We start from the raw sequence: 25,871 nt of genomic DNA, 5'->3' as shown, positions 1-25,871 counted from the left end.
CACAGAACCAGAGGTTTACAGACACACTTGCACAAGCAACAGCCAACGTCCAAGGGCAAGGATGTGAGAGCTGGCCAGGCCCTCACAGGCCCATGTTGACCCAGCCATGGCTGCCCCTGAACTGCTCTCTTGCACTGGGGGCTTTCTGAACAGAAATGATCTTCCCACTGTGTGTGTGTGTGTGTGCCTTTTTCTAACTCAGGAAGAGAATACGTGAGAGTGCTAGATGAATGTGGTTTGTGTAGCAGGGAGGGCAGTGGGAAAAGGTGAGCTCTAAAATATTCAACACTGATTTCAGTACATGTCATTTTTCAGTGGTGCGGTAGGATGGTATTACAGGAGGGGAAAAGCCAACATTTTGTTAACATCCCCTTTCACGGGTTGCCATTTGCAGACTCTGCCTGCGTGTGTCAAGCACTTGCCTTTCAAAATCATGCAGTACGTCAGGAATATAATTACCTAAAATTATCTCATCGCCACATTTAGAGGGAATATGGCTGGGGAGAAAATATTATGAGACCCAAAGTGATCAAAAGCAATAAAACTGTCCTTCAACAGGGCTGAGAGACCAAGAATGTCAGTTGCTGCAGGGCAACAGCACAATTAACTCGACGTCATTCCATCATACAGTCAGTAAGAACTCCTCAAGGAAACTTCAGACCCCCAGGGAGCCTCCAGAGAGCAAAGTTATGCCCTCAATTCCCCAGCGTCCAGCGAGGGGGGTAGGCACAGCTAAGATTCCTCCTCTTCTTTACTCTTCATTCCCCAGAAAACTCAAGAACAGAGGTCTGTGCCCTCTGAATCTCCCTTTCTTATCCCAAAGGAAGGATGGAGATTTGATTGGGCAGGGGCTTTGATTGGGCAAGAGGGGCTGGGCTTCCCCGGGCTGAGTCAATACAAGGCTGCTTTTGCAATTAGTCCTAATGTCCCAGGATGCCATCCCCACTTACTACCCAATCCCAGTTCCCCGGGGGTGGGCAGGGTGGGGGTGCTGAGGAAAACACTGCCCTTCTCAAAGCCCAGGAAAAAAAAATTCATGCTAATGGTTTGGAGTCCTACACACTGAATTGGGGTCCCTGCTAGCTGACTCTCTGGTAGAATGACTGCCTCTGAGCCACGGTTTCATATTATGCTTCTGGCTTTTACTAGAGGCTATTAGAAGAAGCAGCTATTGCTACGTTGCCTTTGCATTTCTTAAAAACTCAAACTGAGGACACTGTCCACTGTGTCACATGCTGTTTGCCACACAGAGTCTCAAGGGAGAAGTAGCAGCGTGTTGGTAAATAACACTTCTCTCTAAAGAAACGGTAGGCAGATCTGCACTGATGCTTAAACAGCACTCACTCTCGTGAAAGTTTATTTGTTCTGCCAAGCCAGCATGCACCTTTCAACAATGTCTTTCTTGCCCTTGGCCATAATGTCTTGCAAAGGCACAGTTTTGGAGAAGCTTGCCTGGCTCAGTCTTCAGTTTGCCTGGACTGCTTTGCCTATTTTTTTAGGTATGACCTAAAATCCAACCTTCTGCTTGAGGTTCAGTTCTAGCTGCCTCATCTTTCCCTCTGGACTTGACCCTCTGAAGCTCCTGTGTGTTTCAGACTGCCCTCCTGGCTGCAATGCTAGCTTTGCTGAGTCAGGGATGCTGTCTAGCCCATCCCCTGCCATTCCCCGATGCTTCTTTTGGGCTCTTTGTTCTCCCTGTTATCCAGGAGAATGGGCCAATTTCTCCCTTTTGGGTCCTGCTTTTCTATTTTCTAACTCTATGCTGATTCTCTGTCCAAGCTACCGCCAATCTGAACATCCAACAAATTGTCCTTAATGGAGAACTAGGCATCTGGAAATATTTCTTTAAACGCAGAGCCAGGGTCATCACCACTGAGCCCTCTTAGTTTTCTTTGTCCTTTTATAATCTTTGTCTCATCTCTCCTCGTAGTCCCACAGGAGTCTCTCAAACAAAAATCGGCAACGATGCAGAAAAGCCCAGGCCAGGTGAGATGTCAGCCTCCCAGTCCCCTCCATGACTTCAGAGGTGACATCATCTCCATGCTACTTGTGCCCTTTTTGCTTCACTGCAGTTCTTGATAAACATTTTGTCCCTTTTCCCTTTATTTCTAGTTGGGTTTCACATTATGTTGTACAGATACTAACAGAAGAAAAAAAAGAAAGAATGAAAGAATGAAAGAAAATCCCAACAGGGTATTGCCGGGACTGAATGGTTGCGTCCTTTCCAAATTCCCATGTTGAAATCCTAATCCACAGTGTGATGGCATTAGGAGGTGGGGGCCTTTGGGAGGTAGTTATGACATGAGGATGGAGCCCCCATCAAGGGATTCATGCCCTTATAGAATGGACCCCAGCTGGGCATAGCGGCTCATGCTTGTAATCCCAGAACTTTGGGAGGCTGATGCGGGTGGATCACGAGGTCAGGTGTTCAAGACCAGCTTGGCCAACATAGTAAAACCCTGTCTCTACTAAGAAAAAAAAAAAAAAGAAAAGAAAAAAATTAGCCAGGCATGGTGGCAGGTGCCAGTAATCCCAGTTGCTCAGGAGGCTGAGGCAGGAGAATCTCTTGAACCTGGGAGGCAGAGGTTGCAGTGAGCCAAGATAACGCCACTGCACTCCAGCCCAGTTGACAGTGCAAGACTCCGTCAAAAACAAAAAAACCCAGAGGGCTCTCTCTCTCTTTTTATTTATTTGTTTATTTGTTTAACCATATGAGGATACAACAAGAAGTCAGCAGTCAGCACACAGAAGGGGGCCCTCACCAGAACCTGACCATGCTGGCATCCTGATTTTAAACTTTCAGCCTCCAGAACTGTGAGAAATAAATTTTTGTTGTTTATAAGCCACCCAGTTTATGGTATTTTATTATACCATTCTGAGATGAGAAAGATATTAAAAAATTCCCAGGCATGCTAGTAAGAGCAGGTCAATGGGAATCGAGCCTAATCAAGATGAGGACAGAGCCTGCTGAAAAGTCAGGAAGAATTGGATGAATAAGACATAAGGCACAGTCCTCTTGTAATAAGCAGACACACAGCAAGCCATGGACCTGACCTGGAGTACCCTGGTGTCACCTGATGCAGCAGGGGTAGGAAGCCTCTTCAATACTTTTTGACTTTCCATGTTTGTAAAGAGAGTTGAATGACATGTTGAATCAAACCCATGCCTGCGATGGGTAAGAAAACGTCTAGAAAAGGGTTATGGCGATCCAGAGCTGTGGAAAATCTAAAGTAGAAAGCAAATTTGAACCTGTTAAGGAGGCAGTTTAAACAAGATTGTGTTCCTTGAGAAGAATGTTTACTGGGAACCTGATATTTCCAAGGTGAGATTTGCTTATACATGAGTTTCTTAGACTGTGATTCAATTTTGGCATCTAGGCTTAAAGTAATTTTAGGCTATTTTCATTTTGATTCGCATTTTATGTGTGTTACTAATTACCAAACTAAAAACTATGGCCCTTAGAGAAAGAAAGAGATGTGTTGATAGATGTCTTCCTGGAACAAGATAATTAATTCAGTTATCAGAGATAGTGACGCAGGTTGAGCATCTCACATCCAAAAAGCCAAAATCCAAAATGCTCTAAAATTAAAAACTTTTTGAGTATCAACATAATGCTCAAAGGAAATGCCCTCTGGAAAATTTTGGATTTTGTACACAGGATGCTCAACTGGTAAGTATATGTAATGCATATATTCCAAAATTTGAAAACATCCCCCCAAATCCAAAACCTGAAACATTTCTGGCCCCAAGCGTTTAGGATAAGGATATTCAACCTATACTGTATTTTCAAAATGAGAAGAGATGGCCATTCCCTTTTCCTTTCCTTGGAGACTTCAGCAATTCCATAATTGTGGGTATTATGGAAGGAAATCAGGAACAAAAACACAAAGAAAGAGAAGGGATATTTACTTGCCAAGATTTGCAGGGGAACAGGAGCATATCCTAGGGTTGGGGGCAGTGGGAGAGGTCCACCTTTTATCATCGCCATAGTCCAGCAATTCTAAATGATGTCGATGACAACACATTCCTCCCTGCTAAGAAATTATTCCTGTCTCCCAGCCCCCATCCCTTCTCTACATTAGGTGACAAGCACAAGGGAGTCCAGCCTTTGGGAGAACTTGCTTCCTATATAAAATAATACAATAGGTGTAGAAGAAAATTCTCCAAGTTTACTAAGGCTACAATCTGTCTATTTACAGAGGCAAACATCAGTTTTTCCCCCAAGGATTACTATGTCTGTGAGGGCTGTGGGTCATCACATATATGTAGCCATCAGGACAGTAAAACTTATGGGAGCCTCAGTAACTCACAGGCAAGTGTTTAGAATTTTATCTGTATCACGACCAATGTCAAAGGAAAGATCCTTTGTTTGTTTATTTCAGGATGAAATTCTGCTTTCTTGGGAGAAATGCAATACCAGACACTGGTCTTTACTTTTTCCTTAATTGATTTTAGAGTGGGAGGTCCAATCAAAGATAACATAGTAAGTTGGTCAGTTTCCTTTCTACTTAGGACTATAACTTAAAACAGAGCAATGAGTTCCTATTTGTTCTTCAGAAGATCTGGATTAAGTTTCTTGAATGACCATGGATGATCTGTGGAGATTTGGAACATACTGTATTTTGTTTTGTTTTCTTCTTCTTTAACGTATTTTCTTTATTTGTAAAGTCAAAGAAACTGCTTTCTACTTCAGACCATAACTTAAAATAGACTAGTGAATTCCTATTTGGTCTTCAGAAGATCTGGATTAAGTTTCTTGAATGATCATGGATGATCTGTGGAGATTTGGAGCATAATGTATTTTGTTTTGTTTTCTTCTCTTTAATGTATTTTCTTTATTTGTAAAGTCAAAGAATCTGCTCATGACCAGCTTTTCAAAGATGCGATAGAAAGAGTGGAGGAAGACTCATAAAACACTGGGTAGCTCTTGGGTGAACAGAAACATAGCAGATATTTTAAAGAAAAGGCTGCATTCTGGTCAGCACCATAAAGTCATTGGCTGATTTTACAGATGTATTCATGGTGGCGGGAACCGAAAGCCAGGTTTCCTCCAATTGAGCTGTCTGGGGTGCTGAGGGTAGCTGGAGGTATATTTAAACTGTCGGTGTAAAAATGGCTTTGTCAGCCAAGTGGCATTTTCTTTCCTCTGTTGGGGATGTGTGTGCAGACAAAGAGAAAGAACATCACCTGCTCAAGCTGGCACTTCCTGAAGGGAGGAAAAGTTGCTGCCTCTGTTTAGTTCAAAACCAGTTGGAGAATGAGTCAGCAAGAGATAAAATAGTCTTTGGAGATGAGCAATCATCTTTCAGTGCTGGACTGAGGCTGTCAGGGCAGAAAATGAATAGGTCTCGTGTCTACCCTCAAGTGACAGGGACCCTTAAATGCAATTTGCTCTGTCACAAGGATGTGAAATTGTGAATTTTAGTATCATGAAAAATGAGAATATTTTTGCCGCAATAGTCAGCTCATAGAAAGTACCAAAATGAGAGAAGAGATTTTCATGGGACTCTTAGGACTGCAGCCTTAATAAGCAACTCTGTAGGGTTTTAATTTCTGATAGAAGATTACTTTTCTTCTTGGTAATGAGATACATTTCTACCATACCTTCCTCAAAGGAACTCAGAGTACTTCACAGGCATGAATGGAGCTGGGGGATTGGGCTGGACCTCAGAAGTGAAGGGGCTGCGTCACACACACTGATGATGGTGGCAGTGGGGGATGGCTGCTAACAGTTCATGAGCCCTTACAACTTTACACGTTTCGTTTCAGTTAATCCTTACCTGGGTTAGTTATTTCTATCCTACATACAAGGAAACAAAGGTTGGGTGGTTATTTAATTCACTTGAGGTTACCCAGCTCCTCTGTGTCTGAACTGGAACACAGTTGTAAGTTCTGTGCTCTTTCTATAACCACTCATCGTACCTACATGAGGTGGGTTTCAGGGAAGGTGAGCTTCCCAGGCATGGGAGGTGACACACGGAGATGGGTCTGGGATGGGATTATCCCTCCACCTGCTTTGGAAATGCTAAAATTTCAAGGTAAAAATGTGTTTTGCAGTACCTAACTCTGAGCTTAAGTTGAGACATTACTACAGTTACTGAAAACCAGATAGAAATGCTAGCGCTTTCGGGTGTGGACATGGTAGCACCGAGGCATCAAATGCAGGTGCTGTATCAGATGTTCATGGAGGCAGGTCCCACAGTGCTCCCACGGTGCCCACATGCCTTTGTTAGTGGGGTGCCCACATGCCTAACTTCATGAGGAGAAGGCGAAGGAGGTCCTGCACCAAAACTGGACCTTCACATTTCTCTTAAACAAATGGCAGGAGATAACAAAAGAGGAAATTCCTTGAACTGTTGATGGGAATCACTAAGCACGGAGAAATGGCTAATAGCTTCCTGCCATGTTGATGTAGACTGTTCGGTTCGGCTTAACTCAACTTTTTGCATTTTCACTGCATTGGTTATTGCTGTAAGGACAAGAAAGGGCTGATGAGGCCCTGCCTCCAAGCATGTCAGTTCACCAGTGGAATTCTGGCCAGTCAAGAATAAGGCTCTTCTCTCTGTATCCCTCATGGAGATAAGGACTCTTCTGTTTTGTTGACAGTTATGTTCCCGGCACCTTCATAGCTCCTGGCACATAGCAGGACTTACAAATCTGATGACTGACGCAGCTCTTAGTCTTAAAGCATTATAGAACTCTGTTTATTAAAATTTGTTTTTATTTTTATAGAGATGAGGTCTCAGTCAGCCAGGCTGGAGTTCAGTGATGTAATCACAGCTCTCTGCAGCCTCAACCTCCCAGGCTCAAGTGATCCCCCACTCACCTCAGCCTCGAGAGTAGCTGGAACTACAAGCATGCACCACCATGGCTAGCTAATTTAAAGAAAAAATTGTAGAGATGGGTTTTTTTTTTCTTTTTGATGGAGTTTCACTCTTGTTGCCCAGGCTGGAGTGCAATGGTGCAATCTCAGCTCACTGCAACCTCCGCCTCCCAGGTTCAAGCTATTCTCCTGCCTCAGCCTCTTGAGTAGCTGGGATTACAGGAATGTGCCACCACACCAGGCTAATTTTTATATTTTTAGTAGAGACAGGGTTTCACCATGTTGGCCAGGTTGGTCTCCAACTCCTGACCTTGTGATCTGCCTGCCTCAGCCTCCCAAAGTGCTGAGATTACAGGCATGAGCCACCACGCTCGGCCATAGAGAGATGTCTTGCAATGTTGCCCAGGCTGGTCTTGAACTCTTAGATTTGAGTGATCCTCCCACTTCAGCCTCACAAACCATTTATTAAACTTTAATGGGCATAGAAATGACCTGTGGATTGTGTTTGAATGCAGATTCTGATTAGGTAGGTCTGGAGGGGGGCCTGGAATTCTGTGTTTATAACCAGCTCCTGGGCAGAGTTGATTTTGCTTATCCAGAAGCATACATTGAGTAAGAAAATGGTACCTTTTCTGTGTACCAGGCATAACATTTAGGAGGATGGCACACTATTTCATAGAATCATCACAAAGATTTGTTAGGAAGATATGGTATCCCCATTTCCAGGGCTGGAAAGGGAATTTAGAAATATTGAGAGAATTGCCTGTAGTCCCAGAGATAATAAATGACAGAGCTAGAGATCACTCTGGAAAATAAAAAAAAGCCCCATGTGAGTGTTAGACATTATTATATTTTTAATAACTTTATCTATATTCAAGGTTGATGATGATCAAAGATCACTTGATGGTGCATTTGTTTACACCAGGAATTCATTAATGAGTCTTTAACTCTGCATTGTAATGAGAGGTTATTTATCAAAATGTCTCTCCCCATGAGGGAAATGTGTATCACCGAGGCAGGAAATCTAGTTAAGGGAGATCAGTCTTGTTGAAAGGATGTTTGGAATTGAACTACTAGAGTCTGCAAGGCAAAACCTGTCAGCGAATGTAATATCTGATAATTCATGATGGCCATCTGCTCCAACCCCGATGCTGGGGATGGCGGCCTTGGGGGTAGCGGACAGAGATGATAAACTCTGGGTGAGGAATCCTCCATCTTTCACCTATATCGTGAAACTCTTCATTAGCATTATCTCATCTGGCAGTCAACAGGGGGCTTTGCTCTGGTATAAAAATTGCTTAGCAATGAAAATGAATCAGGAAGGATTACATTCAATCAGCAATAACTTTTCAGACTCAAGATGTAAAAGGTAAATCAATAGCTATAGTCATCACGCCTGTTTTTGTCTGGCCACTTAGCAGTGACGCCAGTGTTTGGACAGAATGCTGAAAACAAAACTTGGTAATGTCCTTTCCAGAAAGCTGGGACATGGGTTGATCACTTTGCCACAGGCAAGTTCTTTGGTCCCTCCCTTAGAGGTTCTGATTAGGTTGGTCATGTATGGGTCCTGGGAATCTGCATTGCTCCTGAGTCCCTGGGTAATTCAGGGCCCGCTGTGAGAGGTGCCAGCCTATCTGTCGTTTCTGTCACATCCATCTGTGGTCCACAGGTAACCAGGGCATTTAACCGGGCAAGAACAGGTTAGTGAGTGAATTAACCTGTAGGTTGCCAGCCCAAAGCTCTTTCTAACCAGTCACTGGCTCAATTGCATCAGGGACTGTAAAATGATGGTGAAGTGCAGAGGTAATGCTGAGCCCAACCTTCTCAGAAAGAGTCTCACATTTTATCTTTTTTCAATACCGAGAGCTATTAATGTATCAGAATAGGTAGGAGTAACCCTGCCCAAACTGCCGCCTGTGGGCTTATAAAACCAGTGTAAAACCGGTATAAAACCAGTTGCCCAGGCCCTAAACTAGCTGCTGCTTTCAACTTCTGTCAGTACCCAAACAAAGCCACTTACTTTCATGGAAGGCAAACTCCACGTAGAAAAGATTGAAGTTTGTAAATTTCTCTTTGGCCGCAATTTTTTTCAGTGTGTTGGAGAGTTGCTCTGCTCTCTGAAGACAGAGGAAACGGAGAATTCCATGAAATCTAAACTTTGACTTTAGTGAGATAATTCAGGCAGAACAAAGAAATCTATCTTCCACATCCTACCCCACTTTCATTTCTCCAAGCCATCAGCAGACCTCAGCTCTGCACATTCAACTCTATTCACGTGCAAATGGCCAATGAACATATGACAAGTATTAACGTTCATTAGGAATTGAATCAGTGTAAATTAGTGATATTTGTTTTTCCACCCTTGGAATTGGCAAAGGTAAGATAACCATAATATTGAATGTTGTCATGGGTAGGTAAATGAGAATGTCATTAGCTTAACCTTTTTAAAGAGCAATTTGGCAGAATGGATCAAATCCTTAAACACGGACATACTCTTTGGCCCAGTAGTTTTTCTAGGAATTTGTCTCGAGGAAATAGAGATGTACACAGAGACATACACCTTTAGATATACGACTGTTCATCACAGTGCTATTTTTCATAGTATAAATTTAGAAACCATCTAAATGTCCAATACCAAAGGATGAAATAAATCATAATGTATTCACATGTATGAACTTTTGAATGGTTACATCATGATGTGCAGAAATCATCTATGGATACTGGAAAGCCTAAAAGAGTATGCACATTCTCATACTATGTAGGCAGAAGCCAAATATATTGATCTCTGGAAGTGGTAATGGAAAGACATGCACATATACTAAATTTGGGTGGTGGAATTTGGGGTGATTTTTTAATTGTTCTTTATGTTTTTTTTGTGTTCTCCAAGTTCTAAAAAATTAAAATATACTTTTTATGTAAAAAATATTCAATGAGTCTTTTTTTTTTTTTTTTTGAGACAAGGTTTCCCTCTGTTGCTCAGGCTGGAGTGCAGTGGCGTGATCTTGGCTCACTGCAACCTCTGCCTCCAGACTGAAGTGCTTCTCATGCCTCAGCCTCCCGAGCAGCTGGGACTACAGGTGCCTGCTATGACACCCGGCCAATTTTTGTATTTTTAGTAGAGACAGAGTTATATCATGTTGGTCAGGCTGGTCTTGAACTCCTGATCTCAAGTGATCTGCCCACCTCTGCCTCCCAAAGTGCTGGGATTACAGGTGTGAGCCACCATGCCCGGCCTCAATAAGTCTTTTACAAAGAGATTAGTCACCATCTGTGAAAGAAGTGCAAACCATGTTCTTTGAGCAATGGATTCTCTGAGAGAAGGGAGGAAGGTTCTTATTAACCTCGGGAGAACTTTCATCATGCATAGGGGCCAACTGCAACCAGCTCTCTCCACCTCTACGACTATGCTTAGGACCAGCTTTAAAACTTTGTGTGTGTTTGTGTGTCTGTGTGTGTGTGTGTGTGTGCGCGCACGCATGCAGAAGAATGTGTGTATACACATGCACACATGAGAGAGACAGTGGCTGAGAAATACAGAAGACAGATCCAGAGTGAGGCAGAGGGAGGCAGGGTGCACCAGGTTCTCTCCGCTCCTCAAGCACCTGGGAGGTTTTGGAGGCCATCCCCCTGCTAGGATCCCATCCCCAGTGAAAACTCTGCAGCAAACACAGGGAAAGAATGATCAAAGATGGTATCAAAAGGTCTGTGACAGTCGTACCTCTGAAGTGAGAGTCCTCAACGTCTTGTTGGAAGACATCCAGCCGTGGCAGGGGCTGACCTGAGAGCAGGAAAACACTTTGATTACAGAGGAACAGGACGGGCAAGTGGGCTTGAAGCAAGTCAGTGAGTGCTCACCTGGAGGCAGTTCAGGAAGGAGTACAGCTGTGCATAGGTCACATCTTTATTTAGCTGGCCTGGAAAACGGAGAGGTATGGTAGGTTGACTGCGCTCGGCGATAGCAGCATTTAGAGACACTTGGGGGCTTCCCTGCGTCTCTTGTAGAAGGTCGATATTTCCAGGGGGTTGCCCTGATTTTTCATGCAGCATTGCTCTTCAAGAATGCCTGCGCTTTCCTCCTTTCTGAGTCTCTAGAAATTCAGACCCAGAGTTGGGGTCTGAACTCCTGAGGAGTTCAATTCCATATAGAGCTCTGAGCATGGGCTAGGATGGGGTTGGGGCAGCTGGCCTCATATGGACTCAGGAAAAAGAAATGCAAGTATCCTATAGCTCAATATGAACAAGGATGCCTTGAACAAAGCCCTTTAAGAATAGCACTTTCTCCTGTCCCTGGTATGAAATGCTCCCTGCGTGGGGCACAGGGAACATTCGAGGTGGCAGTTGACCTAATCCCCTTTTCTAGGTCTGTGAAACGCTCAGACCTGACCAAATTATCCCATGCTGAGGGCCTGGCAAGACTTTCTGAGTAACTGAAGCTTTGATTGCATAGTTCCCTGCAGTTTGGTGAGCTAAAAGCCTTAAAAAATGCTTGGGTGGCCCACGGGGTGGGGAAGGTGGTACCTCATGTGTCCCTTCGTGGCACTGGAGTAAGGGTGTCCAGTGGATACCTTATTTGGCCCTAATTAGTAGATAGCCCTACTCTTATTTTTTAGTGCAACTTACAGAGGTACATAATAAAAGGTTCATCAGATAAGGTTAACCAGATAAGGGTTCATCCAGTTTTTCTAAACATCAGCTCTAGTCCCAGAATCTGTGGAGGTGACTTCTTCTCTCTTCCCAACACTGCCCTACCCCACCTACAGCATATCCACCCCACCGTAGCAATTCGACTTTCATGCTGTGGCTCACACACAAAAGCCAGGTCTCCCCAATCTCAGGGGTGAATGACTGACACTATCCATTAACACCCCTCATACTCTTGAAAACATAAAGGAAGATAATAGTATCTCTCTCAGAACGAAGAGAAAGATTGAAGGTGATAGAACACAGTCTTATTTTTCACTTATACCTCTGATCAGTTAGACAGGAAGTTAGATTCAATTTTCTTGTCATAGAGAAAAAATGTATTATCCTTCTGTGAGGGTGAGTGAGTCCCAGGATGGGAAAGCCTCAGGCTCATTACAGCCACTAAAGTCACAGTGACCCACCAGGTCTGTCTTCTGCACAGACGTCTCTATCTTCGCATTTTAGATGGATCCTGCAAGTCCTTGGTTCCTGTCCTTGCTTTCATTTTATGGGCCCGACACTGAGGTCCCCTTTTCTCCTAAACTCCTGCTTCTACCCACCGAGGCTTTGTTCCTTGTGTGTGTGTGTGTGTGTGTGTGTGTGTGTGTGTGTGTGTGTTTTGTCATTTCCGTCCTTCCTGAATGTGTCCCAGTTGCAGCGACTGACACCTTCCTTCTCCACTGCCCACCCTGGGCCCTCCACGTGCTCTCCTGGCTTGGCTCTTTCCCCCTGGGGGCTGCCACTGAGCCCCAGCTTTCCCTCTCCCCACCTTCTATGAGGGCCCAGTGTCTCTGAATGCTTTTGCCTCGGTGCCTGGCACCATCTTGTCTCTATGTTGGAAATGGGGCCTCATAGTGAAACTTAGGTAGCCTGGCTGGGGTCCTGCCACCCTTCTGGGCCTTGGTGTGCCCCTCCCCCCGAGAGGTAGCATCTCTCTGCAGCCCGACAGGAGGTGGCACCTCATGCCTGAGCTTGCACTCTCCCCTCCCCACCTTCAGGCCCGGCTTGCTTTGATATCCAGAGGGGCTGGAGTCTGTCCTGCTCCTGTGACACTGGGAACTTCATTGCTAGATCCTCTTTGGGAATGAAGGCCTGCCTCAGCCTTGTTCCACCCTGCCTGAGGCCCTCTCCTGCTGTCTTACTGCTGACGGCCAGCACAGGCCCTAAGGGGTACCCTCCTTCCACACCTCCAGTCCCTCTCCCTTCCCCTCCAACTCCGGGCTCCACCTCCAACTGGACCTTGTTGAGAGAGGAAACGTCCTTACTGTGGGTAGCTAGGTCTGCTGAACAGGATGAGGGCACATTAGGTGTATTTAGAAGGACCTGGGAAAGTTGTAATGAGTCAGTGTCCCTCTTCTCTGGTGTCTCTGCCTGTTAGAGGGTAGGGACTCGAGCTGGACACGTGGAAGACTGGCTAGGGGTGCTTGCGATGGGCTTATGGCTTCAAAGAAGGGAAGAGGGAAATGGTTCTTAGGCTTTCTGCTTTATTGGTACCATCAGTTGGTCCCCAATCTTTCTTTTTAGGCATTGCCTTTTATCTTGTTGCTTTAATGTAATTTTTGCCTATTGATCCGGCCTCTATGGGGATCCTGCAGAGAGACTGTGTCTGTGATGCCCTGGTCAGAAAGTCCCTTGGATAGAAAAGCCAATCAAGAAAGCCCAGGGGCAGGCCAGGAGGACTGTCCCACAGTGGCTAGGAATCTCCAGGGGCCGAGGAGCTCTGTCTGTGTTTATCTGTTTATCTTCTTGTGTGTCTGCATGTCTGTGTGTCTGTGTGTCTTTGTGTGTGTCTGTATGTTTCTGTGTCTGTGTGTCTGTGTCTATTTGTGTATCTGTGTGTGTTTGTGTCTGTGTGTGTGTGTGTGTGTCAGTATGTATCTGTGGGTATGTGTGTGTGTTTGTATGTGTGTGTGGGTGTGTATCTGTGTGTGTGTCTGTGTCTCTGTGTGTATGTGTCTGTGTGGGTGTGTGTCTGTGTCTGTGTGTGTGTGTGTTTTGTGTGTCTGTGTACCTGTGTGTGTGTTGTGGGGAGCCAGTGGGCTGGCCCAGTGTTTGCCACAAACTCTGAAGATCAAAGGCATGTTCTTCCCCAGCTGGCTAAGTGACGGTTTGTGTCTTCCCGTAATTTCTTTAGAGCAGGGTCTCTTGTATCTATTTAATTCTGGAAACATAATTGAAATCTTAGGTACCATAGAAACTTAGTTCCAACAAAGATCAGTCATACCTCCATGAAATGCAATCGAAATGTATTGAAACCACATTGATTCAGACAGATAGAAACACCAAAGTATTTTAAAAAGACATTTGGTTTCAAGTTTAAGAGTAATTGGAATAAGACGAAGTTGCTGTTTTCTGGCAGAAGCCCTTGAAGGCAGGCCCACTAGCAGACGAATTTGCAGCCAGGAGTCCCTGGCTTCCTCCCCAGGGTCTAACCCTTGTGACAGCCCTGGAATGCCTGTGACTTGCCTATCCTCATGGGCACTCGGCACATTCACTGTCAGGGTCCACAGAGTCCGTGTGCTGTGTTCCCCAGCAGAGTTGTCTTTTCTCCCTTATGTGAGTGCACAGACTGTATCTTATGTCATCTTTACTCAAAAGCACAGAATAGGAATCTCAGATACATTCCTGGAATGATCGCCTTCCTCACAGAGCATGGCTGAGAGGGCTTGTAACCAGCCAAGCTTGACTTTTCATAAAATACCTACGTCAGTAGAATCCCAATGTGCGAGGCTCACTGTTTGGTAATTCTTCGTAAGGACAATAAACTCTCACCAGGAATTTTAGTGACTGGTAGAGGCTGTGGGGTGCTTCCGTGGCCAGCGACAGTTTGGGCAGTGAGTCACAAACCCAGCTGAGGAGGAGGGAGGCTAGGAGGGGCTCATCACCCCCTCCTCCCTGGCAGGAGTGACACAGGCACCTGCTCTTGTTCTGGGCCTCTGTGACCTGCTGAGTGGGTGCTGTGGCATCTAGCCCTGCCTTCGCTCATTGCTCAGGCTGAGTTCTTGCCTGTCCTGAGGGGAAAGGAGGCAGCAGAGACTGTGTCACTGACCACGGGCTCCCCCGACGCTTCTGTTCCCTGAACTCTTTCCTAATCCTCAAGAAGTGGCCAAAGTCAAGTCTAGACACTGTTATCACCACATTTCTAGGCTCAAATTGATAGAACTCACCCCCTTCTTCCTGCTTTTTTTTCTTTGCACAACACCCTTATCACAACCCTTACTATGGTGGCCAGAAATCAGACTTGAGTGTCCAGCTGCTGACTAAGATGAGATCTATGATGGCCTAAACAGAGCAACCAAGCCTGGAAGCCAGTCCAGCACCAACCCTGCTTCACTGCTGGTGCGATAGCCAAAGATGGGGTTTGGAGTAAGAGCAGAAGAGAGACAGCATGAGAGCAAGAAATGAAATCATTGTGGTTAATGAAAGCATCTATCTCACAGGGTTATTCTCAGAATCATACCTTCCTGGCCAGGCGCAGTGGCTCATGCCTGTAATCCCAGCACTTTGGGAGGCTAAGGCGGGTGGATCACCTGAGGTCAGGAGTTTGAGACCAGCCTGGCCAACATGGTGAAACCCCGCCTCTACTAAAAATACAAAAATTAGCCTGGTATCATGGCAGGTGCCTGTAATCCCAGCTAGTCAGGAGGCTGAAGCAGGAGAATTGCTTGAACCCGGGAAGCAGAGGTTTCAGTGAGCAATGATTGTGTCATTGTACTCCAGCCTGGATGAGAATGAGACTTCATCTCAAAAAAAAAAGAAATCACACCTTCCTAATGTGGCCTCTTTTGAAGTCTGTCATGTTGTCTGAGTTATAAGACCTGCCAAAGGAGTCCTGGGGATGCTGGACAAATCCCACCTACTTCCCCAGACTTTCTAGGAAGGACCCTGATGCTTTGTTGAGAAATTTTTAATTTATTTCCCATGGCAACCAGGCAGCAGAGATAATTTAGGATACGAATAATTACTTAAAAGCTTCAAACAAATTTTAGATGGTTTCAGCTTTCTCCATGATTGGAGTTTTTTTTTTTTTTTTAAGCTATTGATGTTTCTATAGAATGAGCTTGTTCTATCTTTTTCTTCTTCCCATTTTGTGCTGTGACATGCTAGGTTGTGATTAGCAGCCAGAGAGAATCCGCTTGAGGAGGACAAGGCAAAGTCTAGAGCAATCTTTCAACCCTGCATGACTGACAGTCTTGGTTGTGGGTGCTGCATTGTGTCTTATAGATGTTTAGCAAAACCCCTGGCCTCTACTCGCTAGATGCTAGTTGCACCCCTCTTCTTCTTGATTTTTTTTTTTTTTTTTTTTTTTTGAGACCGAGTTTCACTCTTGTTGCCCAGGCTGGAGTGCAGTGGTGTGATCTCAGCTCACTGCAACCTCTGCCTCCTGGTTTCAAGTGATTGTCTTGCCTCAGCCTCCAGAGTAGCTGCCATTACAGGTGTGTGCCACCACACCTGGTTTTTTTTTTTTTTTTTTGTATTTTTAGTAGAAACAGGGTTTCACCATGTTAGCCAGGCTGGTCTCGAGCTCCTAACTTCAGCTGATCCACCCACCTTGGCCTCCCAAAGTGCTGAGATTACAGGTGTGAGCCACCGTGCCTACTCTAGTTGTACCCCTCTTCTGTCTCCAGATATGATAAAAGTGGGGTGAGGGTGAGTGGGTTTCCCCCCCGTTGAGAACCACTGGCCTAGAGAATCCAGAGAAGTGGACTAACCCCCCAATCATCTTTTTTTCTTTTTTCAGTCCTTTCCAAATTGCATAGAGTCATTCTCACATACCATTCTTACATTCCTTTTTTTTTTTTTTTTTTTTAGGACAGAGGTTTTTTTTGTTTGTTTGTTTGTTTTTTGCTCTTGTTGCCCAGGCTGGAGTGCAATGGTGCAATCTCGGCTCACTGCAACCTCCACCTCCTCAAGCAATTCTCCTGCCTCAGTCTCCCAAGTAGCTGGGATCACAGGTATGCACCATCACACCTGGCTAATTTTTGTATTTTTAGTAGAGGCGAGGTTTCGCTATGTTAGCCAGGCTGGTCTCGAACTCTTGACCTCAGGTGATCCACCCGCCTCAGCCTCCCAAAGTGCTAAGATTATAGGTGTGAGCCACCGTGTTGGGCCTCATTCTTACATTCTTACGTTTTTCCTTCCCTTAGTCCTTTCCAAATTGCATGGAATCATTCTTACATTTGGTGTCATATTTATGAAACCAAACATGTCTCATAAATCAAGTGAATTGTATGGCATATCGGAAAGAATTTATGGTGATGGCGTAACCAGAGTTCATGGAAAGAAAATGGGATTTGAAAGCAGAAAAATGAAAGTCAAGTTGCTAGGATTGTGATGGAGTGAATTGGGAAGAAACTTGCCTGCCCTCAGCTTCTCTTTCCTAAGCATTTCTTAGTGTGGGAGAGAAATTTAGAAATCTGAAAGAATCAGTTGAGGGCAGATGTGCAATTTTCATATCCTGCAGTTCAAAGGGACATTCTTAGCCCGGGTTGTTGTCATTTATGCGTGCAAAGCAGCCCAGAATGGATTGAAGTGCCATGTGTGAGCACGTGATTTCTAAGGGGGCGTGGTCAAGGCTGCATGAACTATGGTCTACTTAGGTGAGGCTGCACAGTGTTTTGCTTGGATAATAGTATTTATGACACACCAGTAACTCAAGAGGAAAATAGCTTCATCCTTATTGGTGGAGAATCTGGAATGTGTATGTTCACCATTGTCCCTTCAACTAAGAGATCAGGGCTCTTTGAGAGCTGGCTAAAGGATCCTTACTTTTTTCCCAGGTGAGGAGAGGTGGAGTTTCCTGAGGGAGAAGTAGGGAGGTCGTCTTAGACAAGGACTGCAGGAAGAGGACAAGGGAAGATTGAAAAGATACATGCAAAGTTGTATCTGCAAGAAAAGGCTCTTGATGGCCTGAAATGTGAAATCTTGCTCCCCAGCCCCACACTATAAGAAGGGCGTGAAGGAATGAGTTTCAGGTCTTTGAATTTCTCACCAGATTCCTAAGAAGGTGCCTGGACTGTCAGCACTTTTTAGTGGGTTGGGCTCAGGAGGTGAGTGAGGTAACACCAGGGAAGGGATAGCCCTTTCTTTATGATAATTTGGTGCAGGTGCTGTCAATATGGGGCTGAGAGGAGGGTACCCAGGCCTCTTCTTATAGATGCTCATCAGGGACGACTGAGGCCAGCTCCCTGTTCCTCTTCCTTGCTCAGTTTTCTTCCCGGGGCACTTATCAGCCTCTGACATACTTTTGAGTCATTCTCCCACTGAAATATAATCTTTCTGTGGGCAGGAACTTAATACTATTGTGTTTGCTCCTGGTTACCCTGTGCCTAGAACAGTGTCTGGCACATAGTAGGCACTTAATAAATACATTCTCCCCTGAAAAACAGAAGGTAGAGTCCTGCTACAACCAGCTTACATATTCAGTGAGCTCTGTGGCGTTTGGCAAGCTACCTGACCTCTCTGAGCCTTGGTTTTTTCATCTGTAAAATGAAATTACTGTGGTTGATGAAAACATCTATCTCACAGGGGTAAGGATCACATCTTCCTAATATGAATTACTGGCACTTTAATGTTTGTATGGTATCAGGAATATTTGAGTTGCCATTAGAAGGTCCCAGGGACATTTTAGAGCCAAGGACCCCATGAGAGTGTAGAAGCAGGTAATGAGCAGGCTGGAGGACCATGCTCTAGAGAATGCTAATAGGCCACCAGGAGGCACTCACCAGTGAGGTTCAGAGAGATCCATGCCTTTGACTCAGGGGTCTGTCTCCTGTTTGGACTTCCTCAGCTCATGTTACATTTCACCTTCTGTTAGAGAAGTTTCTTGGTTTGAGCGCTTACGTTTCAGTGTGTCTTAATTTTTCATGAATTACTTCTACCCTTTCTGGCTTTAGATCTGATTCTGCCCACCTCTGGATAATGACCTTTAGATACTGCACCTGGGGGCTCTTGCCTTTATCAGCTCTGACTCATGTTCTATGATGGCATTTTAGGCACATTTCTATATGGGCTTGAGCCATATATACATTTAACTATATATACATTGATATTGTTAAAGAGAAAAAGAATCTTCAAACTGGTACCGAGAGGATGATATCTGTTGTGCAAATTATCCCAGAGAAAGGTTCCATCTGGTAAGCCATAAAAAATAACATGGCTGCCATTGGGCAGGTGGGAATTTAGATACTTCAGAGTCTGCATGACGTTGGAGTAGAATTTCTCAGGAGTGGTCATGGCTGGGACTGTGTCACGCTTCCTGTTGGTGGAATAAACAGAAAATATCTTGCTTAATTATAGGGATAGATGCATGCAAATTGCAAGCAAATACAAGATACATCACACACACACACACACACACACACACACACACACACACACACAATGTGGTGGTCATTGGGGCTATTTGCAAAATATTCCTGGATTTCCACCTTTCTGGCACATAGTCAGACTATACTTCCTGACTTCTCTGTGGTTGAGTGGAGCATGTGACTAGTTTTAACCAATGAGTGGTGAGCTGAAGTGACGTGTGTCATATTTGGTGATGTGAAACCTTCTAGAATGCTCTTTTTCTTTGAATGGGTATAGGCAACATTTAAGATAGCTGCTTCAACAATCTGAGTTCCAGAACAGAGTCCCATGGTGATCTCTGATGGACAAGTAGTGTGAGAGAGATGTAAACGTTTTTTGTTTATGCTACTAAGATTTTAGGGACTGTTTGTTCCTGTGTTCCTGTGGCATAACCTCACTGGCCTGACTGATACAGTTTTTGAAATGAAAGGGGTCTGGTGTTGCTTATGATTTATTTGACACTTTGACATCTGTAACTTGGTCCTTAAAACTTTTCAAATGCATCACTGTTAGAAAACAGAATCTTACTGACAAAGTTGTATTATATGTCCACACTATATCTTGCTCTTTATCCTTCAGTTTCTGCACTGGATTTGGACTTGCATGCATTTCCTGATGGACTTCTATTCCAGGCTATACCCTGCAACACCATTTCCAACAAACAATTCCAGCTTGCATTATTGTCTTTATATAGTAGTGCTTGTGTTCTATAGACGGTGTTTGAAATTTTAAGTTATATTTTCTCTTCTTATTTTGTAAAAGTTAGTAAAATAAACAAATAAAGTGCTGAAAGTGGTTATGAGAAACACAGGCCTAAAATCAAAGCATGTCAGATGAAGGTGAAATTCCTAAGTGTGCTGAAAGTGGCCAATCTTTACCCTCAGTCAGACATTTATTGAATTTAAGCTGATTGACTTATTTTCATCTGGTTTGGAAAAGAGGTAAGGAATGTACAAAATACTACAAATACATCATTTGAAGTTATGTTTAAATTGTGTTCATTGATTGATTTAAAGCTATGTTTCATTGGGTACTCTGCTCACCAGCAGGGTGATGAGGTGATTTGTACTCCAAACCTCAGCAGAACACGATATATCCATGTAATGTAATGAACTTGCACATGTACCCCTGAATCTAAAATAAAAGTTGAAATTATTTTAAAAAGCTATGTTTAAAAGGCAAGGGATCCTAAAATATTTTTGGCATTAACATATGTTTATTATTGTTCATTTTTTTGCACAACTGACTTTTGCACACACCTTCAGGAACACAGCAAATATGGATTAGGATCCTAACCTGCATTAACTTGGGAGTAGAATACAGAATTTTATAGGGTTTTCATCTATTCTTTAGGCTCTAACTGCTTGTCTTACCCTAAGTGGAATAATGCTACAGTGTTACTTTCTATTTTGTGTACTTAAAATTCTAGTTTCCCTAATGATCCTGGAGTAGGTTAAATAGTGTCCCTGAGAATATGACATTAGTTGAAAACAGGGTCTTTATGGCTGTCATTAGTTAAGATGAGGTCATACGGGATTAGTGTGAGCCTTAAATTCAATGACCGAATCCTTCTAAGAGGAGAGGACACAGAGACACATGCCAGGATGAAGGCTCCCTGAAGACAGAGGCAGAATCTGGGGTTATGGCTGCCAGGAGCCAAAAAGTGCTGAGGATCGCTGGGGGCCGCCAGAAGCAGAAAGAGAAAAGGAAGGGGATTTTTCCCTAGAGCTTTCAGAGGGAGCATGACCCTGGGGACACCTTGATCTTGGAATTTTAGCATCCAGAACTGTGATGGAATACATGTCTGTGTTTTGAGTCATCCAGTTTTGGTATCTTGTTATGGCAGCTCCAGCGAACTTAATATAGACTGTGAACTAGATAAAATAAGTCCATCACTCAGAGGCTGAACCCAGGGCATAAGTGATCTGGGAAGAGGGGACTGAAAGGGGTCCTCAGGGATCCATACTTCTCACTTTTAAGGGAGCTCATAAATGAATATTGGCACTGTCTTTTTGGAGGGCAATTTTTAAAGATGTGTCCAAATTTAAAGTTGGCTTAACTTTTGACCTTGAAATTTCACTTTCAAGAAGTTATCCTACAGTAACATTTCCACAAATATGCAGAAATGTACATACGAGTATTGCAGTATTACTTGGTATAGTGCACAACTGGAGAAGATAAAAGCCTAAATACATAAATTATGGTACACCCATACAATAGAACTCTATACAGCCATTACAAAGAATAAAATAACTAGATACCATTGGCTGAACAACATGGTGAACTGGGAATGCCACTGAACTGTTTGCTTTAGAATGGTTAGTCTTACATTTCGTGAATTTCACCTGAATAAAACAAATGAAGTAATTTGTATGTATTAATATAGAAAGATGGCTAAAAAGTACTGTTAACTACAACAATACTTTTGGAGCTGTGGGGGTAGCCAGTAAGGTGGCAGCTGTGGTTGGCATATGTGCTTCTACACTATGTAATGGATTGCTGGAGTCTCCTAAGTGGGGAGAGAAGAAGATGTCTAATTTTACAAAACCTCAGGATGTAGAACTGCATGCTAAATTCGTGTTTTCCATTGTCATGAAAAAAATTACACTATTTTAAAAATAAAAATCTTTCTAACCTGATGAAAGGCAGCTACAAAGATTTGCGACTAGGCGGCCTACCCACTAGGAGAGGTGGGGAGGGGTTTTGACTTAATTCCCATACGCACAGAAGCAGCACTGGAGAATCTGCCCAAAGCACCCAGGTTCTATATTCACTGTGTGTCTGAGGTGTGACAGCAAGGGTGAAATGAAAGGCAAGTTGGGTGTCTACACCCTTTTTTCTGTCATTGGTAAAGCTAGCACACACTGCCTGTTAACTTTTGCCTTGCCACACCTATTTTTTATGCTAATGCAACAGCACTTTGGCACAAAGCAATTATGCTGAGCTAATGTTCTCCAACCACGTAAAGGCAAGATGAGTTAAGATGGACAAAGTCTCCCCAAATCTCCATTGAATAATTATTTTTTTGGTTAGAGACACAGCCCTGATGCTAAATGAAGAATTTGAGCTAATTTGTGCTTATGAAAGGGCACCCACAAATTAAGTAAGTATAATCAACATGGTTAATTGCTAAGTGAAATCAAAATGGAAGCCTTGGTGTTGCTAATGGAACATTCGCCAGTTAACTTTGTTCCATCTAGCACAACTATATAATTTACTTTTAATTTGCAGAGCAAAATCAACCAACTCTTAGCTCAGGTAAGGGCAAGGGGATCTATGTGACTCGTGGGGGGATCACCACTTCCAGATGCCATAGAAGATGCCTTCTGACTTCTGTCCCTGAAAAGTTTTCAATGCCATTTTGGTCTGTGTACTGTTTCTCCTCTGGTGATGCTTGGGGAGACTTAGTGCTAGTATTCTAGAGATCAAAGAACCCTAGTGATTAGGAACTATCTCCTAGGTTCTCTGGTGTCTGCCAAAGAACAAGTGGGCTGAGCTGAAAGTGTCTAAACCTTTTCAACTCAGGTGTCCCAGTCACCTACCACCCTCAGTTTGCCTGCCCACCCCAGCACCCTGGCACCCCTTCTCACAGTGAGCTCACTCCAGAAACTCAGATGGATAGGTGAGAGATCAGGAGTGCTCAAATAACACAGAAGATGTAAAAACCAGCCTGGGACACAGTGGCTACACTAGGGAAAATAATGAGAGAGAAATTGGTGCTCACTGACATGTTCTCACACATGTCAGGAATACATGACGGACTCAGAACAGATGAAGAGCCTCACCCCTGAGGGTGGCTCTGAAGCCTGTCCTGCCCTAATGAATTGTGTCTGATCAGGCAAAATAAGCCTGATCATTTCATTACCCTGGTAGGTAAGCCAGCCAGATTTTACCTGGCTGGTGCCAGAGAGAGGTGTCCCTTCTCAAGGAAGAAATTGATCAGCTTGTGCAAAAAATTGGTTTCTTAGAACCATAGCTAAAGCCCAGATCACTGTAGTGATCAAGTGCTCAGACCTCACTTATAGCTAGATTTGTGTTTTCAAAACACCCAGTTAAGAGGGTTAGCCCTTTTCTTCATGCCAGCCAGTTGCAATCACATCATTGAGCTCCCATCCAATCCCCTTGAAGAGACTTTAAAAAAAAAAAAAAAAAAACAGATACAGGGTCTTGCTCTATCACCCAGGCTGAAGGGCTGTGGTATGGTCATAGCTCACTGCAGGATTGAACTCCTGGGCTCCAGCTATCCTCCCACCTTAGCCTTCTGAGTAGCTGGGGAGAAGGGGCATCTTAATACACACTGGAAATGGGATGAGGACTTCCACATTACCTCATGCATAGAGATACATTAAATATCCCTTAAATGTAGGTGTGGCCTGGAACATGCCAGTTGGTTGTAACTTCCTTATCATTCCCTTTGCTACTCATGTCTCTGACTGAGGAGGCTAGGAGAGAGAATTCCTCTGAGCGGCAGGAGCTCTGTCCATTCCCTTCCCTACTGGCTTTTCTATCATCTGAATAAACAGCATTGATTGTTTCTCACTAGTCCAGGCTCCTTGGGGCCTGCGACCTGTCAGTGACTTGGCTGACTCTTAACGCAGTGCTGCTGCCCAGGGTGTAACCTGAAGCATTGGCATTGAAGAAAAACAATGGTTGGGGCCAGAGAGGCATAGAAAACCTGTGTGGGTGGTCCTGGCTCTCTCCATAAGATTAAAATGTATAATGTATACGTTCTGTGTATTCTCCTAAGAATATGATGCTCACATGAATGCCATCTGTCCTGTGATTGCCCACTGTAACAAATGAAACCATATCCATTTATGGGGCTAGTGCCAGACGCTTGGATAATTCTATGGCATTTCCAGCAATTACCATGTTCATTTCAGGGATGCCATGCTGGGATGTTGGGGAAGGGTTGACGCTGGGATGTTGGGGAAGGGCTGTCACTGGCCTTTATGACTGGATGTTCTGAGGCCATTCTCATTTCCCACTGCTGCCTCTGCCACCCCAAGATTCTGCTGCTGTAGCTCCCTGACATTTGCCCTGTTTTCAGGAATGTTTCTCCTTCCATATCACTCATATTACATAGCTCTCAAGGGCAGTGATCAGAAAGGCATAAAGGAAGCTGAGTTAGCCTAAATCAAATTGAGCAGGGTTACAATGAGAAAGTCAGGTTCTCTATATGACCTTTCTTTTTGACTTTCTGATGTTAAAAGCTATCTTCCTACCATGACCCTCATTCATTTAACAAGTATTCGTTGAGTAACTGCGTGAGTTTAGAGAACTGAGAAACACATAAATGTGTTACTTCAGTAAGAACTAGCATCGTCATAGAAAAAGAAAAGAAGGAGTCAAGCAAATATCCTCAAACTTGTTCCAGGACAGACTTATTATGTAACTCCTTGCTGCTTGAGCTTTTTATAAAATCCCTTGCTCATTTTGGGAAATCTATTCCACCTTGACATTCTGGCAGATGGGGAGGTATAGTTGCCATCTGTCTTTATTTTTTTAACCCCTCCACAGGACATCACAAAGTGGGCACCACAGGGACATCCCATACTGCCAACTCTGTTCTTTCACCCAAATGCTTGCTGCTTCTCTGCCCAGATCCCCAGCAGGGGAGAGGCTGGCACAAGTCTCTAGCTGATGTCTGCCTGCCCTTTAGCTCTTCAGGAAAGGAAAAGTAGGACTGGGCTGGAGGGGTCTGGGTAGGCAGGCTGTGCTGGAAAAGTATAGTTTCAGGGATTTTGGCTTTTGGAGCCAGAGTCTCTTTCTGCAAATGTTCTTTAGTCAGTTTAGTCAGTTTGCTCTCTGTCCCTCTTTGGAAGGACATGCTCTGGGGGCTGGGGGAGCACTGGCTGGTCTGACCATAGCTTTATTCTGTTTCATGATGGCAGCTAGGGGCTGAAGCATGGTCTTTCTCCTTCCATTAGCTTCTTGATGTCAGGGGCTGTGGCTTCTTTGCCATTGTATCCTAGAGCCTGGCACAGTGCTTGGCACATCGTGGGTGTTCACTATATACTTAAAAAAGTGAATCAGTCAAAGAAAGGAAATAAGACAGTGTGAACTATGGAAAGGGGATGGAATTTGGTAGAGAACCTGGTTTGGCTCCCAGTTTTGATGCTCGATCCCTGAACAGGCAAGTTCCTTATCCTTGCCAAATCAGTTCCTCATCTGCTAAATGGGACAATCATCCTTGCCTCTTAGAGCTGCTGGGAGGATGGAATGATAGAGAGTGATGTACCTCGTAGCTCATGGCAGTCATGGTGTTTGCTGTTTATTAGAAAGCCCCAGGTGGCTCTTCACAGACCTTGGTGCCCAGCATGTAGCCTTGGCAACTTGGGGTTCTGAGGGTATCAGTAAACTAGCCTAAGGGCACCAAGGTGACATCTGGCATATCAGAGTCTCTGGATCATTGTGTGGTATATCCTGCCCTGAACGCACTTCACTAATTATGTCTACATCTCCTTTGCCATTTGAATTTTGTCTGTGTGGGCAAACACACTTTAATACTATTGAGTTTTGTTTTCAGCACAGGCTTGGAAAGCATGGCAAGCAAAATACAGGAAAGCAAATGGGGCGAGTGAGCAGGATGGCCCACTTCTAGCACACGTGGGGTGCAGTCCAGCTCTGCCATTAATCAACCCTGTTGCCTCGGGCAAGTCACGAACCTCTCTTGGCCTTTTCTGTTTCCTAAAATAGTGAATGGGTGGCTATTGCTACTGGGGAGTTGCTCTAAATTCTAATCTTACCATTTTTTTTTTCTTTTTTGGCCATAATCACAGGACAGATGGCATTCATACATGTATCATATTCTTTGGGGTGTACACAGATTTTGAGAAAACTCCCCAAATGTTGTATAGGAACTAAGGAATTCACCATTTTGAAGTCACTGCTGATATCAGCAGTTTAGCAAAATTACCTTCTTGCTGGGGGCCATGGGCATAGATAGAATTGGCCATGGGTTATTCACAGTTTCTTTGCAAATGCTGTAGGTCTATGCATCCATGCTGTCTCT

The 25,871-nt window shown here is 44.2% G+C and overlaps 1 protein-coding gene across 3 annotated transcripts in view; it reads right to left on the bottom strand.

Moving 5' to 3' along the window:
- AOAH (acyloxyacyl hydrolase) overlaps positions 1-25,871 on the bottom strand; it is a 234,654-nt gene that overhangs the window by 9,181 nt on the left and 199,602 nt on the right. For all 3 annotated transcript variants that reach the window (XM_003930743.4, XM_074379815.1, XM_074379816.1), the window contains 4 exons: positions 18,592-18,764; positions 10,679-10,737; positions 10,542-10,601; positions 8,844-8,940 (listed from right to left, as the gene is read on the bottom strand). In XM_003930743.4, coding sequence (XP_003930792.2) covers positions 8,844-8,940; positions 10,542-10,601; positions 10,679-10,737; positions 18,592-18,764 — 389 coding nt within the window. The remainder of the gene's footprint in view (positions 1-8,843; positions 8,941-10,541; positions 10,602-10,678; positions 10,738-18,591; positions 18,765-25,871) is intronic.

The sequence above is a fragment of the Saimiri boliviensis genome, chromosome 10 (assembly GCF_048565385.1).
Source record: "Saimiri boliviensis isolate mSaiBol1 chromosome 10, mSaiBol1.pri, whole genome shotgun sequence".
In the NCBI taxonomy this organism is placed as follows: Eukaryota; Metazoa; Chordata; class Mammalia; order Primates; family Cebidae; genus Saimiri; species Saimiri boliviensis.
This window is presented reverse-complemented; position numbering and strand designations above follow the sequence as displayed.